Source organism: Emys orbicularis, chromosome 1 (assembly GCF_028017835.1).
Source record: "Emys orbicularis isolate rEmyOrb1 chromosome 1, rEmyOrb1.hap1, whole genome shotgun sequence".
NCBI classification, from domain to species: Eukaryota; Metazoa; Chordata; order Testudines; family Emydidae; genus Emys; species Emys orbicularis.
In genome coordinates this window covers 58,381,740-58,403,955 of record NC_088683.1, presented here as the reverse complement: position 1 = coordinate 58,403,955, position 22,216 = coordinate 58,381,740, and the positions used below count along the sequence as shown (strand labels likewise).

Here is a 22,216-nt window from a genome sequence, read left to right as displayed (position 1 = left end):
ATGCATATAATCTAAATTCCCAGTGACGTATCAATAGAAGCATCTCCCCTTCATGATGTATTTTATAGCAATCACTTTGCCACAATAGTATTTCAAATATTTAACTTGGTTGATGCCCTTCTACCCCTGCCCCAAGATCACTTCCATGAGGCTTTTCCTGTTTTGTTAATTCTTTTGTAATCTCATCTTTTCAGAACAATTTCTTGATGAACTGCAACTGAATAGCTGACACTGCACACTACACTATGCCTTTGGAGATGGAGCCAAAAGTTAACAATCTTACCTTTGGGTGTCAACGAAGCTCAACATCCGATGACGACTCTGGCTGTGCCTTGGAAGAATATACCTGGGTTCCGCCAGGTCTTAGACCAGAACAGGTAGGAACTGAGACTCTTATTTTTAAAATTAATCAAAATAGCTATAATTTCATCTCTTATAAATATCATGTGTTGCCACTGATGAAAGACTTGTTGTATAGCTTCCTAATAAGACGTAAGTTAAATGTATTTTAACGTTTTTTTTTTTTTTTTTTTAATGACCTATCTTAATGAAATGAAACTATTTCTGGCACTGCTTTATAATTGTTTAACTGTACATATTGCCACTTATTCACGCAATGATTTCGCTCTTGCATGCCTTGTGGAGTTGACTTTTACAGTTGGAAGGGAGAGGAGTTTAGGACTGTTCCATTTTTTGGTTTGGATGGTTGTTTTTCCTCAACTAAACTGCCTAAAACTGAAAATGAAACCTTTCTAAGTATAAGAAAATAATGGTAATGGAAATAGGACAGTGACACTAATTGCTAAGGGAGCAAGTTGCTATGTTGATCAAATGTTCAAAAATAGGTTCTTAAATAAAATTCTAGTTAAAAAGAAGATCCAGCAACAGTACTGCAGGATCTGGTATAGATGATTCATAAGGTGTTTGACCAGCATTGAGTTCTGTTATTCCTGTATAAATGGGTAGGGTGACTACTAGACTATGTGTAACATGTCATGGGAGCTGAGCATCTCTAGTTCAGGTGGCCTGCTGATGTATGAGGAGCAAAAGATCTACTTTTTGTTTTCCAGAGACGTTCTCTTCATGATTAAATTAAGAATAACAAGCCACCAAGATCCATATATGATGCACCATCTTTAAGGAAAATCCTTTTATCATAAACTAAATACACTAAACAACCTTGAGGGACATGGGGAAGGGGGAACAACTAGCTAACAGCTACTTTAAACTCTTAAGGGAAATGCAGCAGAAATCACTCATTCTAGGTACCACAGGCTTAAAGATATTTTCATACAGATGACGACATCAGTGGCATTTTGATTAGTATTATGTGAGACATGGGCATAGAGCAAATTAACCCTAGAAGTTTCCTTCTTACTGCATGTTCTGCTTTGTTCCTTGCAAAGAAAGTCTGTTGGTTAGTGGACTTAAAAGTAAACTTAATTGAAACTCATTGATGTTCAGTTCTGTGTCAAAACCTTAGTGATTTGTACTACTTTTTCCACTTAACTTGATTGAGGAAGTAGTGATTCTTTTTTCATTTGTTTTAACTAAAATGCCTAGTAAGTGATTGACCAAGGCATCATTTAAATACAGATAGCAGATAATATTGTCTGCAGCAATCAGCTCTTATTTATAGCCTCAGGCCTTGTGACAAGCTGGAAACTGTACAGGAAAAATAATAAATCTGTAGCTGTTCCACAAAAAATATTTTTTGCCATTGGGCTTTGTCATAGCATTCTTTACAGTTTTCCTGTCATAAGTTTCTACTGATAAGATGAAATAAAGACAAGCCTGAGAAGACTTTCAAGAAGGCATAGTGTGTTTTGCTTTCCTGGTCAAACGCAAAAACCCTGTGAAAATTTCAAAGTGAATTTGCATCTGGTTGAAATGTGGCTAGAGCCAACCTCCTCCTCCCAAGAGAAAGATGACTTTAGCTTCTTACCAAAAGCTCACATGGTAGCAATGAAAGCTGATACTTGTGAAGAACCTGATCAGCAGGAGATTACAAAACAGCTTTTGTCTCAGCAATGTGTAAAATGCACTGAGCAAATTAAATTTGTTTATGTAGTAGTTGTTTTTAGTACAGCTTCACACATTTTTGTGTGGTAAACTGCAGAGGGAAATTTGGAATTTCAGCAGGCTTGTTGACCAAACCTAAAGGGGGTGGAAATAATGATAGCATTAAATGTGCATAATTTATGATACCCGTAATTGTCACTGCAAATTGCATTCCAGAAAAGCAATTCAGCAGCTGGGCGCTAGTTGTAGCAGAGACAATCTAGTTCTGCTGCGTTAGCTCATCTGGTCCTCATATTACCTAGAGGAATGCAAATGCTGTCACAGATCTAATGTAGCATATCTTAGTTCCTTTGTAAATGAGACTTAAGATAAGGCACTGGTTGAAGGACATTAACAATGTTTGGGTCATGTGTACCCCTCTGGTATTAAATTCTTAATACCTCCTATTCAGGTACAGCTATACTTTGCCTGTTTGCCGGAGGAGAAGGTCCCTTACATTAACAGCCCTGGAGAAAAACATAGAATTAAACAGCTTCTGTACCAGTTGCCACCCCATGATAATGAGGTAACTATGTGGCCATGTATCCATTAACTATATGCTTCTTTTTAAGAAGGAAGAATTATCTTCCTGTGGACATATTACAAGTCTAAAAATGTCACATGCAATGACATCTAACCCATAAAGATAGCATAGTGTGTACATTGTCAAATCCATTGTTTAGCTGTTCATTTCAGTTGTATTCAGATAAGAGCTGTCTAGGAGGTCATTGCTTTCTCTTGTTAAGCCGGTGGGCAGTCAGTGCAATAAACTTAAACACAAGTTGGTTTTATAGTGTTTGCAACCACCCACCAATTAACAGGAACCTACACATTTCTGAGATTTCATTGTAATAGAAAGGATGCTTTGTGGCAGTAAAATGTTTGAAGCCTAGACATGATTCTGTGTATTTTAGGGTAGAAGTCGAAGTAACAATCATTTTTGTAAAAAAGGAGTCAGGGCTTAAGTTCTTGTGTATACTGCAGTATATATTTTATAGTTATCGTCTGCAAATCCAAAAACCATACATCCAAACACATTAACAAATATAATTTGGCAGCAATTCTATTTTTAGATAGCAATAGTTTAGCACACTATTGATTTGCGTATAATACTTTAACAAAGAATTCACAAACTTTCTCTTTGCGTATCTGGTGTTGTAACATGTGGAGGAGTTAAAATATATATTGTAGGAAATATAAAGGAAATCTTAGGAAGGAGTTGAACAGGGATGTTGATATTTTATCAAATATATTTTAGTTACTACCGAGAAGTAAATAACCAGTAGCTTGGTGTCTAAAGCATGTACTGTCTCTTCTGCTGAAGGTGAGATATTGTCAATCTTTAAGTGAAGAAGAGAAGAAGGAACTACAAATGTTTAGCGCTCAGCGTAAGAAGGAGGCATTGGGACGAGGAACTATTAAACTGCTCTCAAGAGCAGTAATGCGTGCAGTCTGTGAACAGGTAACCTTGTGGCAATAGCAATGAAACTAGCTGTACCAACACTGTAGACCTTACATGTTTGTTGATGCTACATGTAGGCTCTTGTCTGTCTGTGCTTGTACTCAGTAATACTGATAAAATTCCACATAGGAAGAGAGAAGATAATGGTTTATTTTTTAAAAAGTTAGATTTAATTCTTTCACATGGTGTGGATATACCAAACAATTTTCAGAGTAGGCAATAAGTCAAATTGTAGCCATCTGGCTGTTGTACTAAATCCATACCTGTTTAATACACAGAAGAAAACACCAAGTGCATATGAGTAAAATTTACTTCTGCATCAGAATTGTGTACAATCCAGGATTATTAGAATTGCCCCTTTTGCTATATAAAATGGAATAAGAACTTTAACAATGTATTGGGCTTGGTGTTTTGATTTAACTAAAATAACACCAAAGGCTGGTATTCCTGCAATGGAAGCATATTAACTTTTTTTGGTTGTTTCTAGTGTGGTACAAAAGTAAATGGAGGTGAAGTTGCAGTGTTTGCTTCAAGAGCTGGACCTGGAGTGTGCTGGCATCCATCATGTTTTGTGTGCTCTACATGTAATGAGCTTCTTGTTGACCTAATCTACTTCTACCAAGATGGAAAAATTCACTGTGGTAGACACCATGCTGAACTTCTCAAACCCCGTTGCTCAGCATGTGATGAGGTAAATAACCCTTTTCTACTAAACTCATGCTTCCGCAGAATCCACTTTTAATAGGATAAAATTGTCATGTCCCTTTCTCAATTAAATGAACAACTTTTGAATACTAATATGTACCCTTTGGCAACAAAGACTGTATCCTAATATCACATATGTAGATGTGAACAACCTCTCCAGTCTCCAAACAGATCTTGTAAAATCAGATACTGGACAAGCGTGATGTAGCTGCTTTTACAAGATACACATCTGTGTATCTGAGATTAGAATTGAAAAGACTGAGTTACAAGGAAAAACTTGTACACATTCCAGAATACTTTTATGACAACTTACCTACTTTTTAAAAATATATATCCATTTTACTTAGCAAATGTGACAGCCTTCTGTCTTAGCTATGCTGCTACAGGTAATCTTGTATTTTTAACTATTGAAACTGATCAGTTAATACTTCAGATTGACAGTACTGCTGAATTAATATGTAGTTCTTTAAATGTAATTGGTGGTCTGTTAACTGTACCAAAGGAATAAGTTCCTTTTTTACATGCAGTTTTCATGAATCCAACAAGCATTATTAATGCCTGCCTAAAAATTTACTTTTATTTTTTAAGATAATCTTTGCTGATGAGTGCACAGAAGCTGAGGGTCGCCATTGGCATATGAAGCATTTTTGTTGTCTTGAGTGTGACACTATCCTTGGTGGACAGAGATACATTATGAAGGATGGGCGTCCATTCTGCTGTGGGTGTTTTGAATCTCTTTATGCTGAGTACTGTGAGACCTGTGGGGAACACATAGGTAAATATATCCTTCTTAAGTATTAACATTTTACAAGGGTGGTGAGTATTTTATTGAATAAACATGATAATTCACAAGCCAAAAAAGCTTCAGGTTTTGCGTGTGTAACTTTTAACTATTTTAGCCATAAACTAAACAGTCCCTCTTTGACTCTTTACTAGGTGTTGACCATGCTCAGATGACCTATGATGGACAGCACTGGCATGCCACGGAGACTTGTTTTTCTTGTGCTCAGTGCAAAGCCTCTCTGCTGGGTTGTCCTTTTCTTCCCAAGCAAGGACAAATTTACTGTTCAAAAACTTGTAGTTTGGGAGAAGACGTTCATGCCTCTGACTCATCTGATTCTGCATTTCAGTCTGCACGATCAAGAGACTCCAGAAGAAGTGTTCGTATGGGAAAGAGCAGCCGGTCAGCTGACCAGTGCAGACAGTCTCTCCTACTGTCACCAGCACTGAATTACAAATTCCCTGGTCTTTCTAGCAATGCTGATGATACTCTTTCTCGCAAGATGGATGACTTAAGTCTTTCAAGGCAAGGAGCAGGCTTTGTGAATGAAGATTTTTGGAAAGGAAGAGTAGAGCAGGAAATGACCGAAGACCCTGAAGAGTGGGCTGAGCATGAAGACTACATGACTCAACTCCTCCTAAAATTTGGTGATAAAGGCCTCTTTCAGCAGCCCGCTGAAGTAGATGTTACATCAAATGAACACTGGATTTCTGATAATATTGTTAAAAGCAAGTCGGATTTGAAAAAAAATAATCAAAGCCTGGCAAGTAAAAAATATCAGGCAGACATGTATTGGGCCCAGTCACAAGATGGTTTAGGTGATTCTGCATATGGCAGCCATCCAGGCCCTGCCAGTAGTAGAAAAATCCAAGAGTTAGATATGGAACATGTGGCTTCAGGATACAAACATGACCAGACACAATGGTATGAAGGTTCATTAGAACGTTTGTCTGATCTGAAACAACAAGAGCAAAGTGTTCGAGATTCAATGGATTCCTTGGCTTTGTCTAACATCACAGGTAATTGATTATAGGGAAAAGTAAGCATTTTCCTAGGAAGATTTTTTTTTTTTTTTAATCCCGAATTAGTAATAATGTATGTGAAGACTTCAGGGAAGTATTTGACCCTTAACTATCTTTTTTTAATTGAAGTACACACTTCCAACCTCCCCTGAAGAAAGAGATACATAGGTATCTGAGGGCAGAATCTGGCTATGTTATTTCCTCCTTTATTTACAAGAGAAACACAGAAATCCACACCACTTGAGATGTTAGAGTTGTCATCAACTTTTGCTGGAGGAACTGTTTTGCACTCTATACTTTAGGTACACAACCTGCCAATTCAAATAATTTTTGTATCAGTATTTAACAAATTCATACACTAAAGAAAAATATAAAAAACTAAACACTTTTCAGTCTATAATGATGGTATTAAAGGCTAACTGCAAATAATATTTTTAAATGGGTTTATTTCATGTTTTGTTTTTATATGTATTGAGAATGTTTGAGTGGATGATTTAAAAAATAACATTTCTGAATGTTAGTTTTACACTGTAAACACAAGGCCATTCTGCCCACCCCTTGCAATCTGTTTTACCTTTGAAATATCCAGATTGTCACATTTGGTATTCCCTGACTTTGTTGGAAGAATTCCTGGAAACATGGAATGTGTATTGTCAACCCTAAGCAGGTGGTGTGGGATGCTGAATCTTTAACAGACTTTTTTTTAAGTGTTTACTAGGCATTGGAGTTCAATAGATGTTTTGAACAGACTAATTAAAAATTCCTTTCACTCTTGATGTCCTAATGTCACTAGTTTTCTACTAATCAATCATAGTTAAGACCTGAATTGCTAATGTAAATAATTTAAAAAAAGACTTTTCAGGCTGCCTTTATACATCTCAGAGAAACAAATGGCACAAGAACTTTTTTTTACTTTAAAGTTCACCGTCACAAAGAATAAGTGATAAGCCATGTTTACTCCATAAACCTTCATTAGAAGTTTAATATTTTGAGTCAACACACTTCATTACAAGTTCACAGATTACGTTTAACTGATTTTTATTTTTTTTCTCCTTAGGAGCTTCAGTGGATGGAGAAAGCAAATCAAGGCCATCTTTTTATTCTTTGCAAACTTTCCAGGAGCTGGAGGCAGAGGACTGTGAGAAAATGAGCAATATGGGAACTCTAAATTCTTCAATGCTCCACAGGAGTGCAGAGTCTTTAAAGAGTTTAAGCTCAGAGTTATGTCAAGAAAAGGTGTTGCCAGAAGAAAAGCCAGCACACATGCCTGTACTTAGAAGATCCAAATCCCAGTCTAGACCACAACAAGTAAAGTTTTCAGATGATGTTATTGACAATGGGGATTATGAGAGTGTTGAAATTCGCCAACCTCCAATGAGTGAAAGGACTCGTAGGCGTGTTTTTCATTTTGAAGAACGTGGGAATCGGCATCAGCATCGTCGCAGGAGAAGTAGGAAGTCTCGTTCAGACAATACACTTCATTTAACTACAGAAAGAAGATGTTCTCCAAAAGAGAGACTTCACTTTTACTCACCTCAGGATTATGGCAAATTTATCCAAAATAAAAGCCCTCATGAGGTTCAAGCATACATTCAAAACACAGAACTCTATGGACAGTATGCACATGCTACATCTGATTATGCACTGCGGAACCAGGCAGTTGGTAAATTTTTTGGACTGTATGGTGAGGAAGAAGAGTCTTGGTGTTCAACTTCATCATCATCATCGTCTGATTCTGAAGAGGAAGGATATTTTCTTGGACAGCCAATTCCACAGCCACGATCACTGAGATACCCCTACTATACAGATGACCTTTCCAGTCCAAGCACTGCACTGGCCAGTTCTCAGTTTGGGCAAAGGACAACCAAATCAAAGAAGAAAAAAGGACATAAAGGCAAAAACTGCATAATTTCTTAACCCATTAAGTCTAACAGCCATGGAGACACATTCATATAAACTTTGTAGCTACAGTCTGTAAATGATCACCTTACTAGTGTTTACAGTGTAAAACTAACATTCAGACATGTCATTTCTTCCAATTATCAGATATTGCCAGGTTTTCATAATATATGCTGTGGTTATCAAAACATTGCAGTTTTACTTCCTTATTACAGTTTACAGTCTTTCATACAGACTTTGTGTAGACATAAACATTGTTTTGGACATTCATTCCTGTTTAAACATATGAGAGAGGGTGCAATAAGAGTGAACTGAAGATAAAAAAATGCTTGTCCTTCACTGTTGCTTTACGTATTCGGATGGCCGCAATATCTTTGTTTTTACCTTTCGAGAGGAAAAGGGAGGGTTCTGTGGTGTGTTCCTTCCCTGCAACCTCCCATTTTCATTAGAACAATCACAGCCTGGATTGCCTATTTATACACATCAAACTGGAGTTTTAACCTATTGCTTTTATTTTATTTGAACCCTGATCTGCAGCTTTCCCATTCTTCATTTGTGTGTGCGCCAGCCCTTTAAAGGAACAGAACCTCCAGTAAAAAGAGGCAAATCAGAAAATGACATTTCAAATATCTGCAGCCATCGTCCTATCATACAGAAGCAGTAAATGGCCCAGACTTCTTTAAAAGATTAAGAATTCCAGGCACCCTTTCAATGCAATTTTTTATTAACTAAGGTCATCAAGGTTCAGCTGGTTTAGAACTTGACTAGCATGGTTTCACTGTGGGACATGCACGTAGCTGTAACTGACATTTTAATACAAAGTATGGTTTTCCTTAAAAACATCTTTAAAAAGGTGTGTGTGGGGGGGGAAAACAGTATCCTAACACTGGAAACCCTTACACATGCAAGTAACGTCTTCTTTTTAGTCAATGAAACTACTTTATCTAAAGAATACTTGCAAAAGGGTTGAAAGGATTAGGACCATATTTGTATCTTTTGGAACTCATTAGTCCAGATTTTAAATGTATTATTAGCTGCAATTATAAATTGAAAACACATTGATATTTATAATGTAGTATTCCATAGACTAAAATGTATTCATAATTTAATAGTGAAAATATTAATGTACATATTGTACAGTTAAGATTTAAAAACTGATTATTTTTATATCCCTGAATTCCAAGAAGTTTGTTATAATACAAAACTAGATTTATTAGGTGTTTAACAGCAACATTATGGATGAAAAGATTGTTTGTATTTTAGTCAAGGGTTTACATTTAGAAACATTCAAAATTTTATTACTTAGTGAGCCAAAGCTTAATTTTCTCTTCTAGATATTAAAAGCTCTGTATGCATGGCAGGGCTGTGTAAATGCTCTCTAAACTATGGCCCTTGTAATCTTACAAATGTTTATTTATGGGTCAAGCAAAATGTAAACTGTATAAATGTAAAAAACCACACAAACCTGGAATATATTAGTACAACAAATATGCAACTTCTGTGGATTTTTTTTTAAAATAACCTTTGTTATTGCCCTACATTAGAGAACAGTTAATGTTGGGGTTGTGTATGGAACAGGATTGGCACAAAACTTTTAAAAGCTGCTTCTTTCCATCAGTGAATTTTAAATGTACTGTATGTAGGAAGTCTCAATTTCTGCCCTTCAGCTAGCGTGTATATCAAGAGCAATTTTGATTTAGTTATAATAAACATATATACCTCTTACAATGCTGCATGCCTTAACCACAGGCGGAAGTTTTTGTTGTTGTTACATGAAACATAAAGGGGTACCAAGAAAACATTCTACAAATACATTAGAAGCAAGAGAAAGACCAAGGATAGGGTAGGTCCGTTACTCAATGAGGGGGCGGGGCGGGGAAGGGGGAAATAATAACAGAATGGCAGAGGTGCTTAATGACTTTTTTGTTTCAGTTTTCACCAAGAAGGTCGGTGGTGAATGGACGTCTAACATAGTGAATGCCAGTGAAAATGAGGTAGGATCAGAAGCGGCTAAAATAGGGAAAGAACAAGTTAAAAATTACATGGACAAATTAGATGTCTTCAAGTCACCAGGGCCTGATGAAATGCATCCTAGAATACTCAAGGAGCTGACTGAGGAGATATCTGAGCCATTAGCAATTATCTCTGAGAAGTCATGAAAGACGGGAAAGATTCCAGAAGACTGGAAAAGGGCAAATATAGTGCCCATCTATAAAAAAGGAAATAAGGACAACCCAGGGAATTACAGACCAGTCAGCTTAACTTCTGTACCCAGAAAGATAATGGAGCAAATAATTAAGCAATTAATTTACAAACATCTAGAAGATAATAAGGTGATAAGTAACGGCATGGATTTGTCAAAAACAAATCATGTCAAACCAACCTGATAGCTTTCTGTGACAGGGTAGCAAACCTTGTGGATGGGGGAAGCGGTAAACGTGATATATCTTGATTTTTAGTAAAGCTTTTGATACTGTTCCGCATGACCTTCTCATAAATAAACTAGGGAAATGCAACCTAGATGGAGCTACTATAAGGTGGGTGCAAAACTGGTTGGAAAACCGTTTCCAGACCGTCACTATCAGTGGTTCAGAGTCATGCTGGAAGGGCATAACGAATGGGATCCTGCAGGGATCAGTTCTGGATCCAGTTCTGTTCAATATCTTCATCAATGATTTAGATAATGGCATAGGGAATAAACTTATAAAGTTTGCAGATGATACCAAGCTGGGAGGGGTTGCAAGTGCTTTGAAGGATAGGATTAAAATTCAAAATGATCTGGAGAAATGAAGTAAATAGGATGAAATTCAATAAGGACAAATGCAAAGTACTCCACTTTAGAAGGAACAATCAGTTGCACACATACAACATGGGAAATGACTGCCTAGGAAGGAGTACTGTGGAAAGGGATTCTAGGGGTCATAGTGGACCACAAGCTAAATAGGAGTCAACAGTGTAACACTGTTGTAAAAAAAAGTGAATATCATTCTGGGATATATTAGCAGGAGTGTTGTAAGCAAGACACGAGAAGTAATTCTTCCGCTCTGACTCAACTGGAGTATTGTGTCCCGTTCTGGAAACCACATTTCAGGAAGGATGTGGACAAACTGGAGAGAGTCCAGAGAAGTGCAACAAAAATGATTAAAGATCTAGAAAACATGACCTATGAGGGAAGATTGATAAAAATGTTTATTTAGTCTGGAAAAGAGAAGATTGAGGGGGGACAAAATAGTTTAAGTATGGTGGTTACAAGGAGGAGGAAGAAAAATTGTTTTTCTTAACCTCTGAGGATAGGACAAGAAGCAATGGGCTTAAATTGCAGCAAGGAAGGTTTAGATTGAACATTAGGAAAAACTTCCTGTCAGGGTGGTTAAGCACTGGAATAAATTGCCTAGGGAGGTTGTCGAATCTCCATCATTGGAGTTTTTTAAGAACAAGTTTGACAAATACTTGTGAGGAATGTTCTAGATAATTAGTCCTGCCATGAGTGCAGGGGACTGGACTACATGACCTCTCGAGGTCCCTTCCAGTTCTGATTCTATGTGTGAATACTGAAATTTGCTAGTAAAAAAAAATTAATTTAAAACATTATATATAAAATGCCAATGCCTATGGGTTTGACCACCTGACCAAACTTAATTAAACAATAAAGTAGGGCAGGTGCTCCTTATACAATACCCCTAAAAATGTGGCATGTTGAAAACTAGAACCAGTCTTGCACTTTTTCTGAGGATATGGAAGAATGTTCATTTTCAAAACAGTTAAGCAAATTATTTGACAATTAGGAGTACACTAGGGTGGTCATCTAGGCAACCATTTGTGTTGCATGAGTCTAAGACTACCGCACTGCAAGCAAATGCATTGCTACTTTAACCAAACAGCTAGAGTCCAAGCAGTGAACATTTTTGGTTTAAATCTTTTGCAGATTGAAACAAAAAGACACTAACAGAGCTACAAAATACATAGGAATGACAGAGTAGGTCACGCTGGTGGGGAAGTAGCACTATATGTGGAAAAATATAGTAAAAATCTTAAATGATTCAAACTGTACCATAGAATATGAAGAGAAATTCCATGCTTTAATATTTAAGAGTATAGCTGTAGGAATGTACTGGCAATTACAGGCCAGTAAGCCTAACTTCAGTTCTAAGCAAATTTGTTGAAACTCCTGTAAAGAACTTTTGTAAAGGGAAATCATGCCTCAATCTACTAGTATTCGCTGAAGGTGTCAACAAGTGTGTGCACAAAGGTGATCCAGTGGATATAGTGAACTTGGACTTTCAAAAAGCTTTCGACAAGGTCCCACGCCAAAGGCTCTTAAGCATAGTAAGCAGCCATAGAATGAGAAGGAAGGTCCTCTCATGGATCAGTAAGTGATTAAAAGACAGGAAACAAAGAGTAGGAATAAATTATCAGTTTTCACAATGGAATGTGGTAAATAGCAAGGTCCTGCAAGGAGCTGTGCTGTTCAACATTCATAAATGATTTGGAAAGACTGGTAAACAGTAAGATAGCAAAGTTTGCAGATGATTCTAAATTACTCAAGACAGTTGAGTCCAAAGCTAACTGAAGAGTTACAAAGGGATGTCACTAGGTGACAAAAGGGCAGATGAAATTTAATGTTGATAAGTGCAAAGTAATGCATATTAGAAAACATAATCCCAACTATACATGCTGTTACCACTCAAGTAAGAGACCTTGGAGTCATCGTGGATAGTTCTCTGAAAATATCCACTCAATAGGCAGCAGCAGTCAAAAAAGCTAACTATGTTAGGCACCATTAGGAAAGGGATAGATAACAGCAAATATCATAATGCCACTATATAAATTCATGGTATGCCCACACCTTGAATACTGTGTCAAGTTCGGGTCACCCTGGTCTCAAAAAACATACTGGAAAAGGCACAGAGAAGGGCAACAAAAATGCTCAGCTTCCATCTGAGGAGACATTAAAAAGACAGACTGTTCATCTTAGAAAAGAGATGACTAATGGGGGGGAATAGGATAGTGGTCTATAAAATCATGAAGGGTGTGGAGAAAGTGAATAAGGAATTATTTACCCCTGGCCAAAGTAAGAACAAGGGGTCATCCAATTAAATTAATAGGCAGCAGGTTTAAAACAAACGTAAGTACTTCACACAACACCCAGTCAATGTGTGAAACTTGTTGCCAAGGGATGTTGTGAAGGCCAAAACTATAACTGGGTTCAAAAAAGAATTAGATAAGTTAATGAAGGATAGGTCTGTCAATGGCTATTAGCCAAAATGGTGAGGGTTGGAACCCCATGCTCTAGGTATCCCTAAACCTCTGACTGCCAGAAGCTAGGACTGGATGACAAGGGATGGCTCACTCAATAATTGCCATGTTCTGGCACTGGCGTTACTCCATTCAAAGGCTAATTGAGACTTTTTTCTAGTCGGTTTGGAAATACTTTAAGGGCAATCTGGCTGTTGCAGTGTCACAAGCATTAGCAGTTCAGTGTCTGAGAATATACTAATGTTCAAGATACGTCTTAAATATTTGCATTGAAACAAGACTTTCAGCTTTGTTCCAGGGGGTAAAAACTTTACTTAGGACTTGTCATGCTGACAGAGTCCTCGTTGAGCAAGTGACTACATAAAAAAATGGAAAGGTATATTTTAAAATCTCTGCAATCATGTTGCTTAGAAAATGGTGTAGACCAAAATTGAGAGAACAATTTTACTTGGTGTAGTATCACTGTGTGCGCATATACTTCTGGGGAAATTCTGTGCCACTGCAAAATGCAGAATTTGTGCAAAAAATAATGTTCTGCGTAGAATTTCCTGTCCCCCTCCCCACAGAAATGGGCTGCAGAGCTGCTGTCCTCCACTAGGGGCCTCTGGACCCAGCTCACAAATAGAAGACACTGTCAGGGAGAGTGGGGACAGAACTGGAGGGTTCTGGGCAGCTGCAGTTCCCAGCATGCCCTGAATGAAGGAGGCGTCATGCAGGAAACTCCACACAAGCCCGGGACCCAGCACCAGGCTGTTTCTCCCTCTGGATCCCTAGGCTTTGGAAGGGTAGGGGTTGCGAGTATCTGTGTTGGGGGGGACCCTGCAGCTGGACTCTGGGGAGCAGGAGGTGTGCATGTCTGGGCTGGGGGGTGCCCTGCGGCTGGGCTCTGGGGGGAGTGAGTGTGGATGTCTGGCCGTGCAGCTGGGCTCAGGGGGGAGGTGAAAGAGAAACAGGAATTGGGTTGTTGTAGGAGTTGCTTTAACTCTCTACTCCTGGGGGAATTTTTTTTACATAGTAAGGTATTTTGATATAAATTACCAAAATAATTGAAACTGACATGATTATATAGTGTTATTTTGACAAATAAAATATGCAGAATTTTAAAATATCATGTGCAGAATTTTTAATTTTTTGGCACATAATTCCCCCAGGAGTAATATACTAATGTAAGACTTCCTAGAGGTCCAAAGCAATCTTTGGAGCATAAGGAGACATAAAGCCTGTAGAGGATGTTACAGAAGTTTGCCAGAACTCTCTTCCTCTGTTTTTTCAGTAAAGCTAGGGCTTAATTTCTGGAGATTTTGGACTACTTTCTACTACGGGGTAGGCAATCTATGGCACGTGTGCCAAAGGCGGCACGGGAGCTGATTTTCAGTGGCAATCACACTGCCCGGGGTCCTGGGGGCTCTGCATTTTAATTTAATTTTAAATGAAGCTTCTTAAACATTTTAAAAACCTTATTTACTTTACATACAGCAATAGTTTAGTTATATATTATAGACTTATAGGAAGAGACCTTCTAAAAACATTAAAATGTATTACTGGCCCGCGAAACCTTAAATTAGAGTGAATAAATGAAGACTCAGCACACCACTTTTGAAAGGTTGCCGACTCCTGTTCTACTAAATACTGTGTGCTGAGGTCAGCCACTCAATCTGGACAATGATTAAGATCTCTACATACACCTACATGGAGACAAGGCCCCAGATCCACAAAGAAACTTGGCATTGCAGCACCTTACTTTTTAGAAGCTAGAAAATCACTGGAACAACAATGGTATCCATAAAGTGCATGGGAAGAAAAGGTGCATAAGAATGCAGTCCATAAAAGCACACCTAAGCTAGCCAAGGAGAGGGGTGTATTCTAAACCCCTCCTCCCTGCATTAGGCACCTAAGTGTGGGCTGCAGAGAGGTGTCTAGCTCTACTTGAGATCCACACCCAGAAACTCCTCTCCTGGAGTCAAGTGGCTTAGGCACCTAAGATGTTTCTTGTGAGAATGAGTCACTTGTCTCACTCCACACACAATTGCCAGGGTGAGTAGAGAACTCACTTGGGATGTGGGAGTCCTGGCTTTAATTTCCCCCTCTGATGGGGAAGAAAAGGTTCTAAAGCAGGGTTTCTCAGCCTGAGGGTCAGGACCCAAAATTGGTTCGCCAGAATAATTCAAAGGGTCACGTGGCAGCTCCTGTGGTTCCTGTCCCACGGGACTGCCTGGTCTCGCTTCCCTGCTCCAGGCACTGCAACCTCTGGGGTCCCAGCACCACTCAGGTTTGGCCCAGCTGTCATGATGACAGGAGCTTGGGTAGGCCCATGAGCCAGGTCACAACTCCACTCACAAATTTGGTCCAGTCTGAGGGGGCGGGGCCAAACCCAAGAGGTGCTGCAACCCTGGAGGTTGCAACACCTGGAGTGGAGAGCTAAGCCCAGCCAGCCCCACAGCACAGGAACTGCAGGAGCTGCCACTCTGGGGTGAGTGCCAGGCAGGACTCAACAATCCCTGGAGGCTGGCTCCGACCGAAACCACCCCAGGGCCTCCACCCCTACACTATTTCCTGGGTCGTGACAGGGTTCACAATGGAAATTCACAATGGGTCCTGGGCCCAAAAAGGTTGAGAACCACTGACCTAAAGGAAAGTTACTTATCTTTAGTAATTGGAGTTCTCTGAGTCGTGATGTTTGCATGTGTTCCACTTCTGGCATGCATGCACCCCGTGCACTTGAGATTGGAATGCTTCAGCCAGCAGTATCCATTGGTTGAATCTGCTCCCCTGCTGACCTTGAGCCACAGCCCCCTTGTGGGTGTAAAGGAGGGGGTGAAGCAACCAGCCGACCCTCAGTTCCAATGCCACTATCAAGGCTAGGCTACCGGACTCGACAGACAGGGGAAAAGAGGGTGGGTTGTAGAATACATGTAAACATCACATCTCGAACAACTCCATTTACTAAAGGTAACTTACTTTCCTTTCTTCAAGTGCTTGTTTACGTGTCTTTCATTTCTGGTGAGTCCCAAGTAGTATGTATGGATGGGGGATGGTACTGCGAGCCTAATTAAATGAGTGCAACACAGCCCTCCCAAACTTGGCACCTGAATGAGATGCCTGAACTAAAGAATAATGGCTAATGAAAGTCTGTATACTACTCCAAGTAGCATGCTCCCCCCATCTGCAGGTGTTCCCGGCCAATGAGAGCTGGGGGCTGGGGTGCGGAGCCCACTGCCTGCCCCTAGGCGTAGGAGCCGGAGGGGGCACATGCTGCTGCTTCCAGGAGCCACGCGGAGAGCCCCTGACCCTGCTCCCCAGCAGGAGCTCAAGGGTCCGATTAAAAGTTCTGATGGGCTGGACATGGCCCACAGGCTCCCCCCTGCCTTAACAGATACTGCAGAAGTAACCTGTACTCTGGTAGAATGTGACGTGGGAGTTAAGTGAGAGAGTATTTTGTGAAGAAATTTAGGGTATGGCCAGAATGAAACTTTATCCCTGTGAAAATCATACATGGGGGTTTCACCATAAGAACCTGCAATTCACAGACCCTGTATGTAACTAGGAATACCATCTTCAAAGAGAAATGGAGTAATGAGCATGAGGCTAATGGCTCAAATGGAGGTCTCATCAGACTGATAAGGACCACATTAATATTCCAAGATGGAGGGAGTTGTTTTAGCAGAGGAAAATATCTCAGAAGACCTTTTACAAACTTTTTAACTGAAGGATGAGGAAAAATCTGGATGATCTTGAATTGGTGGATGATGTGCAGCGATAGCAGTCAAATAAACACATAATGAGCATAGCAACAAACCAAACTTTTAAAGTTTGATAGATACTCAAGGATATGAGGAGTGAATTTCTCTTGTGAGGAAAGATTATGTTGGTAAGCCCGGGATGAAAAACACCTCCATTCTGCATTGTATGTTGTCCTTGTGGACTGCATTCTGCTCTGAATCAATATGCTCTGTACATCAACAGGACAATTCTTCAGCCAGTTTCCAAGCTGTGAGGTGTAATGGGACTCTGGATGAAATGTCGTCCCATTGTTTTAGGTAATTAAGTCTGGTAGGAGAAGTAGAGATATTGGAAGTGTCACTAAGGGCTGGTCTACACTGGGGGGTGGGGGGGAGGAGGGGAATTGATCCAAGATACGCAAGTCAAAGTATCTTGGATCGAATTACCTGGGGTCCACAAGGCGCGGGATTGACGGCCGCGGCTCCCCCGTCGACTGCGCTACCGCCGCTCGCTCTGGTGGAGTACCGGAGTCGACGGTGAGCGCTCAGGGATCGATATATCGCATCTTAACGAGACGCGATATATCGATCCCGGATAAATCGATTGCTACCTGCCGATACGGCGGGTAGTGAAGACGTACCCTAAGATATTTCTGATTTCTGTATTGCTTGGGCCAGTGACTGAGGCTTTGTCCTATTTGACCTTCCTTAACACACTAGGGATCAGAGGAATGGGAGGACAAGCATACAACAGGCCCTGGGTCCAGGGGATTAATATGGCATCTCTTTGAGAACCCAGTCTTTGTCTTCCCATGAAACAAAATACTTTGCATTTCTTGTTCTGTTGGGTTGCAAACAAATCTATATGGCAAGAAACCCACTTACTGAAAATGAGAAAAATGTCTGCGTAGATGGTCTGCCAGTGTGTTGTTTATGCTTGGAAGGTGAACTACAGTTAGTGTTATGGTGTGCTGGATACACCAATTCCATGGAATTATTGCTTTCCTGCACAAGATCGTTGGCCTAGGAGTTCTAAATTGGCCACCTCAAAATGTAACTTTATGCAATGTGACACCCAATTAGAGATTCTCTGAGTCCAGACTGCTTGACCCTTGGATCTTGGCAATTGAAATAAATAGCCTAAGGCACTGCCTGGATGGTTTTGCTCTAGATAAGTAAATCACTGAGATTGGAGAACATGTAGAGTACGTAAGGCAGCCTCACCCTCGGTTGAATGAGGCTTTGGGGAAAAGAAGGTGAGTGGACTGATTTAAATTAAAATCAGAGATTACTTTACCTATACTATATAGTTGCTGCGATGGGCTCCCCACCCCAATATTGAAGCATTGGTCACTGCTGACTTTGGGAAGTGCTGGGAAGAACAGAACTCCCTTGCAGACCTGATGTGGATCTTTTCACCAGTTGAGGGAGTTCAAAACTTCTTGAGGTATGTGTATCTGCATGTCTGTCTTGAGAACAGCAGGATGATAGACCATCCTTAAGCACCCCTGAAGACAACGAAGATCCAGTCTGTTGAACAGGTCACCAGAGTACATGAACTGTGTGACCTAAAACCAGAGACATATCCTTGCTGTAGTACATGGATTGTTTTGCAGTTGATTGATCAACTTTAATATATTGTCAAATCTATTTTATATATATTTAATATATTATCAAATCTTTAATATATTGTCTGCAGCAGCTATCTTGAGCCATCATGGAATTGAGTAGAGCCCCAGTATGTGCTATCTTTTTTTGTTGGGTTTAAATGATTTTTTTCATGTTTCACACTCAGTCCCAGACTGGAGAACAGATGTATGAGGTACTGGACACTGCTTAGCACATGCTCTGGAGACTGTCCTCTTATCAATCAATTGTCAAGACATGGGTAAACCCAAACACATTTCTTTCTGAGATGTGCCAGTACCCCAGCCAGACATTTTGTGAAAGTCCTTGAAGCCATCAACAATCCAAAAGGCAGCACCCTGTACTGGTAATGTGCATTGCCCACTACAGAAGGCAAATATTTTTCTGCTGGATGGATGGAAATATGCATTTTGTAGATTGAGAGTTGCAAACTAGTCTAGAGGATCTAGGGAAGGAAGCATGGAGAACAGGGTTACTATTTGAAATCTGAACTGGCTAACTGAAATTTGAACTCTCAGGTCCAATACTGGTCCAACCAGCCTCCCAATTTTTTGGGGACTAGAATATATCAGGAACAGATCTCCTTCTCTGATATTGGGGAGGGAACCTCCTGCATAGCACCAAGAGCCAACAGACACTCAACATCTTGTGTGAAGGAGTCTTATGAAACGGGTCCCTGAAACGGAAGGTGGGAATGTCTTGGAATTGAACAGAATAACCTTTCTGAATTAGTTCCAATACTTATCTGCTGCTGGTGACACTACTCCATCGCTTCCTGGAAATAATACAAATAGTCCCGAAAAGGGGTAAGGTAGGAAAAAAGACCCTCCAAGTTCTCTGTATACACATCAAACAACTTTTTAAAGCCTGTCTTAGCAGCAGTTGAAGTTGATGTCCATGAAGGTCTTCCATGAATACATTGTTTCTTCTTTAAAAAATCCATTGTTCTCTGATAAGGATGATTAAAAGGAGTAGTTTTAGGCTGTTTCATTTGAGTATGCTTCTTTTTGTATTTTGCAGTATTATTGTAGCTATGTTGTTCCCAGGATATGAGAGAGACAAGGTGGGTCAGATATCTTTTATTGGACCAACTTCCAAACCTTCTCTCTTCCATCAACAACAGTTGGTCCAATAAAAGATCTCACCCACCTTGTCTCTCTTTTTACATTGGAAGTGTAGATGCCTAATGACAGTAATGCAGTACGAGTGCCTTTCAGTGTAGGTAATGACTCAGTTTTAGAACTGAACTAGATGATTCCCTCCAAAGGGAAGATCTTCCAACATAGTTTGAACCTCCAGAAGACCAGAACCATCACGCACGTTGCATAGTACTTGTTGCCTCCAATCAGTTTCATTGCAGTTTCAGCAGCATAATGGACTTATAGGAAGGTTTTAGCTATTAACTCACCATTCGTAGATGAACTTTTGTCAGACTTTAGAGGAATTTAAATATTTATCAAGATACTCAGTAACTTTGTCCCACATAAGGTAATCATAGCAAACTATCAGGCCCTTTTATCAAGTTATGCAGAGTTGAAGGCAAAAAGTCAAATCTTTTTTGGCTCCTTCTCCTCTGGAGTAGTACTAAAGGACTAATGTTTCAACTTCTCTTGTGTGCTGCTGTTGCTACTGAAGACCCTGGAGAAGGACGTGTGTAGAAAACTTAGAAGCCTGTTGAAAGGACTTGATACCTGTTTTCACCTCTTAGCAGTGGGTGGTCTAGATGCTGGAGTCTACCATAAGAGTGGGGTTGGCTCTAACAAGCCTTCATTTATAGAGGCAAACCTCTCTGGTAGAAATGGATGCAAAATGTCCAGTAACTTATGTCCTTTTTCTTGAGCAGTCTGAACAGGGATCTCCAACGCTTCTGCCATTCAGTGGACCAAGTCTCAAAATGACTTATTATCTAATGACGATAACTGAGGAGGAGCCATAGCCTCATTCTGTGAAGAAGAGGATGGAATATGCTCTGAAATAGTTTCAGAAACTTGCCACTGAAGTATATGTTCACCCAGAGACAGATGTGGAGAAGAGTCTGGTTCAACAATATGTATACATTGCTGTGAATACTTTTGCATAATAGGTGCATCCTGGGCTGAAGATGATCTAACCCTGGAAACCAAAGCTGAGGAATGTTTTGATTTAGGATGTGGTCATAGGGCCCTGGAGGCCAAGCAGTTTGTCTAGATGTATAAAATTAATGAGGCCAGGCCCAGTGGTACCAATTAGGGGCTTTTGAACTAACATGCCTATATTTACCCCCTATGTCTGACTTGACTTCCAAATATATACAGGTTATAAAAAATACCCCCAACGGGTAAGCAGGTGAAACATTCCAATTATCAGAAGAGGATGAAGAATGATACTCGTCCTCTTCTTCGGGGGGGAGGGGGAGGACTGCTTGTGAGCGGGTATGAGAATTACCCACTGAAAGGGGCTTACCACACTAGCCCTAAGGTAACTTATGCAACATCCCTTGATTGACAAATAAGTGATGTTTTGCATGTCATGCTGAGGGTGGCCAATGCATCATGGTTATTTTAATTTAAAAACTGGTTCTGTTACCTTCCCCCGCCCCAACAACAAAGTTACTTAGTGTCTAATCACTGGTATTTACAGGTCAAGCAAATGGGGACAGTATTCCCTCTTAATATAAACAAGCCCTACGTAAACTTGTATTGGAGAAAGTGATATTCCTTTAGTTACAACTGGTGCAGACCGCCTAGTGCAGATAGGCTGCACTGGCACAAAGTGGAGCGTGTACCCTTATCCTAGAGGACGCCTGGACTTTGAGTCTCTGATGGCGAATGGGATATGTGGTAGCTGCCCTGCACTATTCTCTGAGGAAAAATAAAATTAGGCTTGGACAGCCGAGAGAAGGGGCCATATCTTCAAACCATACACTCTCTGGTGCATTCCATTTCACTGCAGAGGCCGTTGATCCATACACAAGATGAAAATAATCTGCAGTGACACATTTAACCATTTAAATTGTAATTCAAATTTAAAGCTGACAACCCACTGAGATTAACAGATCAGTTCCTACCCTCTCAAACCTATTATTTCAGGCTGTCTACATCTTCAGGCAGACAGCACTGCATTTACACTGTGCTCCCATATTTTAAGAGTATATGCACATTCATGAATGCTAGAAACAAGTTTTGCTTTAACTAGCTCACCTGTTCACATGCTATGGGTGAAGCCAGAGTAGACCTACACCTTATCCAGTGCAGATTCAGTCCACTTCCACCAATAATCTCCTTGCCCCAACACCATCTCCCAATTAGTCCCCACCCACCTGTGTCTACAATGCAAATTCCTCAGTGCAAAAGACAACCCTACTGTATTTTCACTATACAAAACTCAAAACAAGTGCGCACACTTCTGTGTATATTTATATGCATAGCAGAAGAGGCCATTTTCTTGCTTTAAATTTACTGGATTTGCAGGGACATTAATTTCTCACTTACATCAACATTGTGAATAGCTAAAACACACAACGGGTTTTAAGCATTAAGTCTTGAAACAAGCACAAAACTGGGGGTGGGTGGGGAGAGGAGAGAGCAACCTAGCATTCAATGTGAATTTCAGGTTAGCAAACTTTATAGTAATACCAATTCTAGAAAAAACACATTAAGTTGTACAATAGGAGTTCTTTGTTGCT

At 39.9% G+C, this 22,216-nt stretch overlaps 1 protein-coding gene across 1 annotated transcript; it reads left to right on the top strand.

The window, feature by feature from the left end:
- Positions 1 to 245: 245 nt before the first annotated feature.
- On the top strand, positions 246 to 7,948 carry PRICKLE1 (prickle planar cell polarity protein 1). The gene is made up of 7 exons (XM_065416725.1): positions 246 to 377; positions 2,474 to 2,587; positions 3,386 to 3,523; positions 4,011 to 4,214; positions 4,817 to 5,003; positions 5,165 to 6,028; positions 7,089 to 7,948. Exons 1-7 carry the CDS (start codon positions 246 to 248, stop codon positions 7,946 to 7,948), a joined length of 2,499 nt encoding a protein of 832 aa, XP_065272797.1.
- Positions 7,949 to 22,216: the final 14,268 nt, after the last annotated feature.

Coding starts and splice junctions, on each gene's coding strand:
- PRICKLE1 (XM_065416725.1), top strand. CDS start 246: ATGCCTTTGGAGATGGAGCCAAAAGTTAACAATCTTACCTTTGGGTGT. Junction 2,588..3,385: donor TGCCACCCCATGATAATGAG/GTAACTATGTGG, acceptor CTTCTGCTGAAG/GTGAGATATTGTCAATCTTT. Junction 6,029..7,088: donor GGCTTTGTCTAACATCACAG/GTAATTGATTAT, acceptor TTTTCTCCTTAG/GAGCTTCAGTGGATGGAGAA.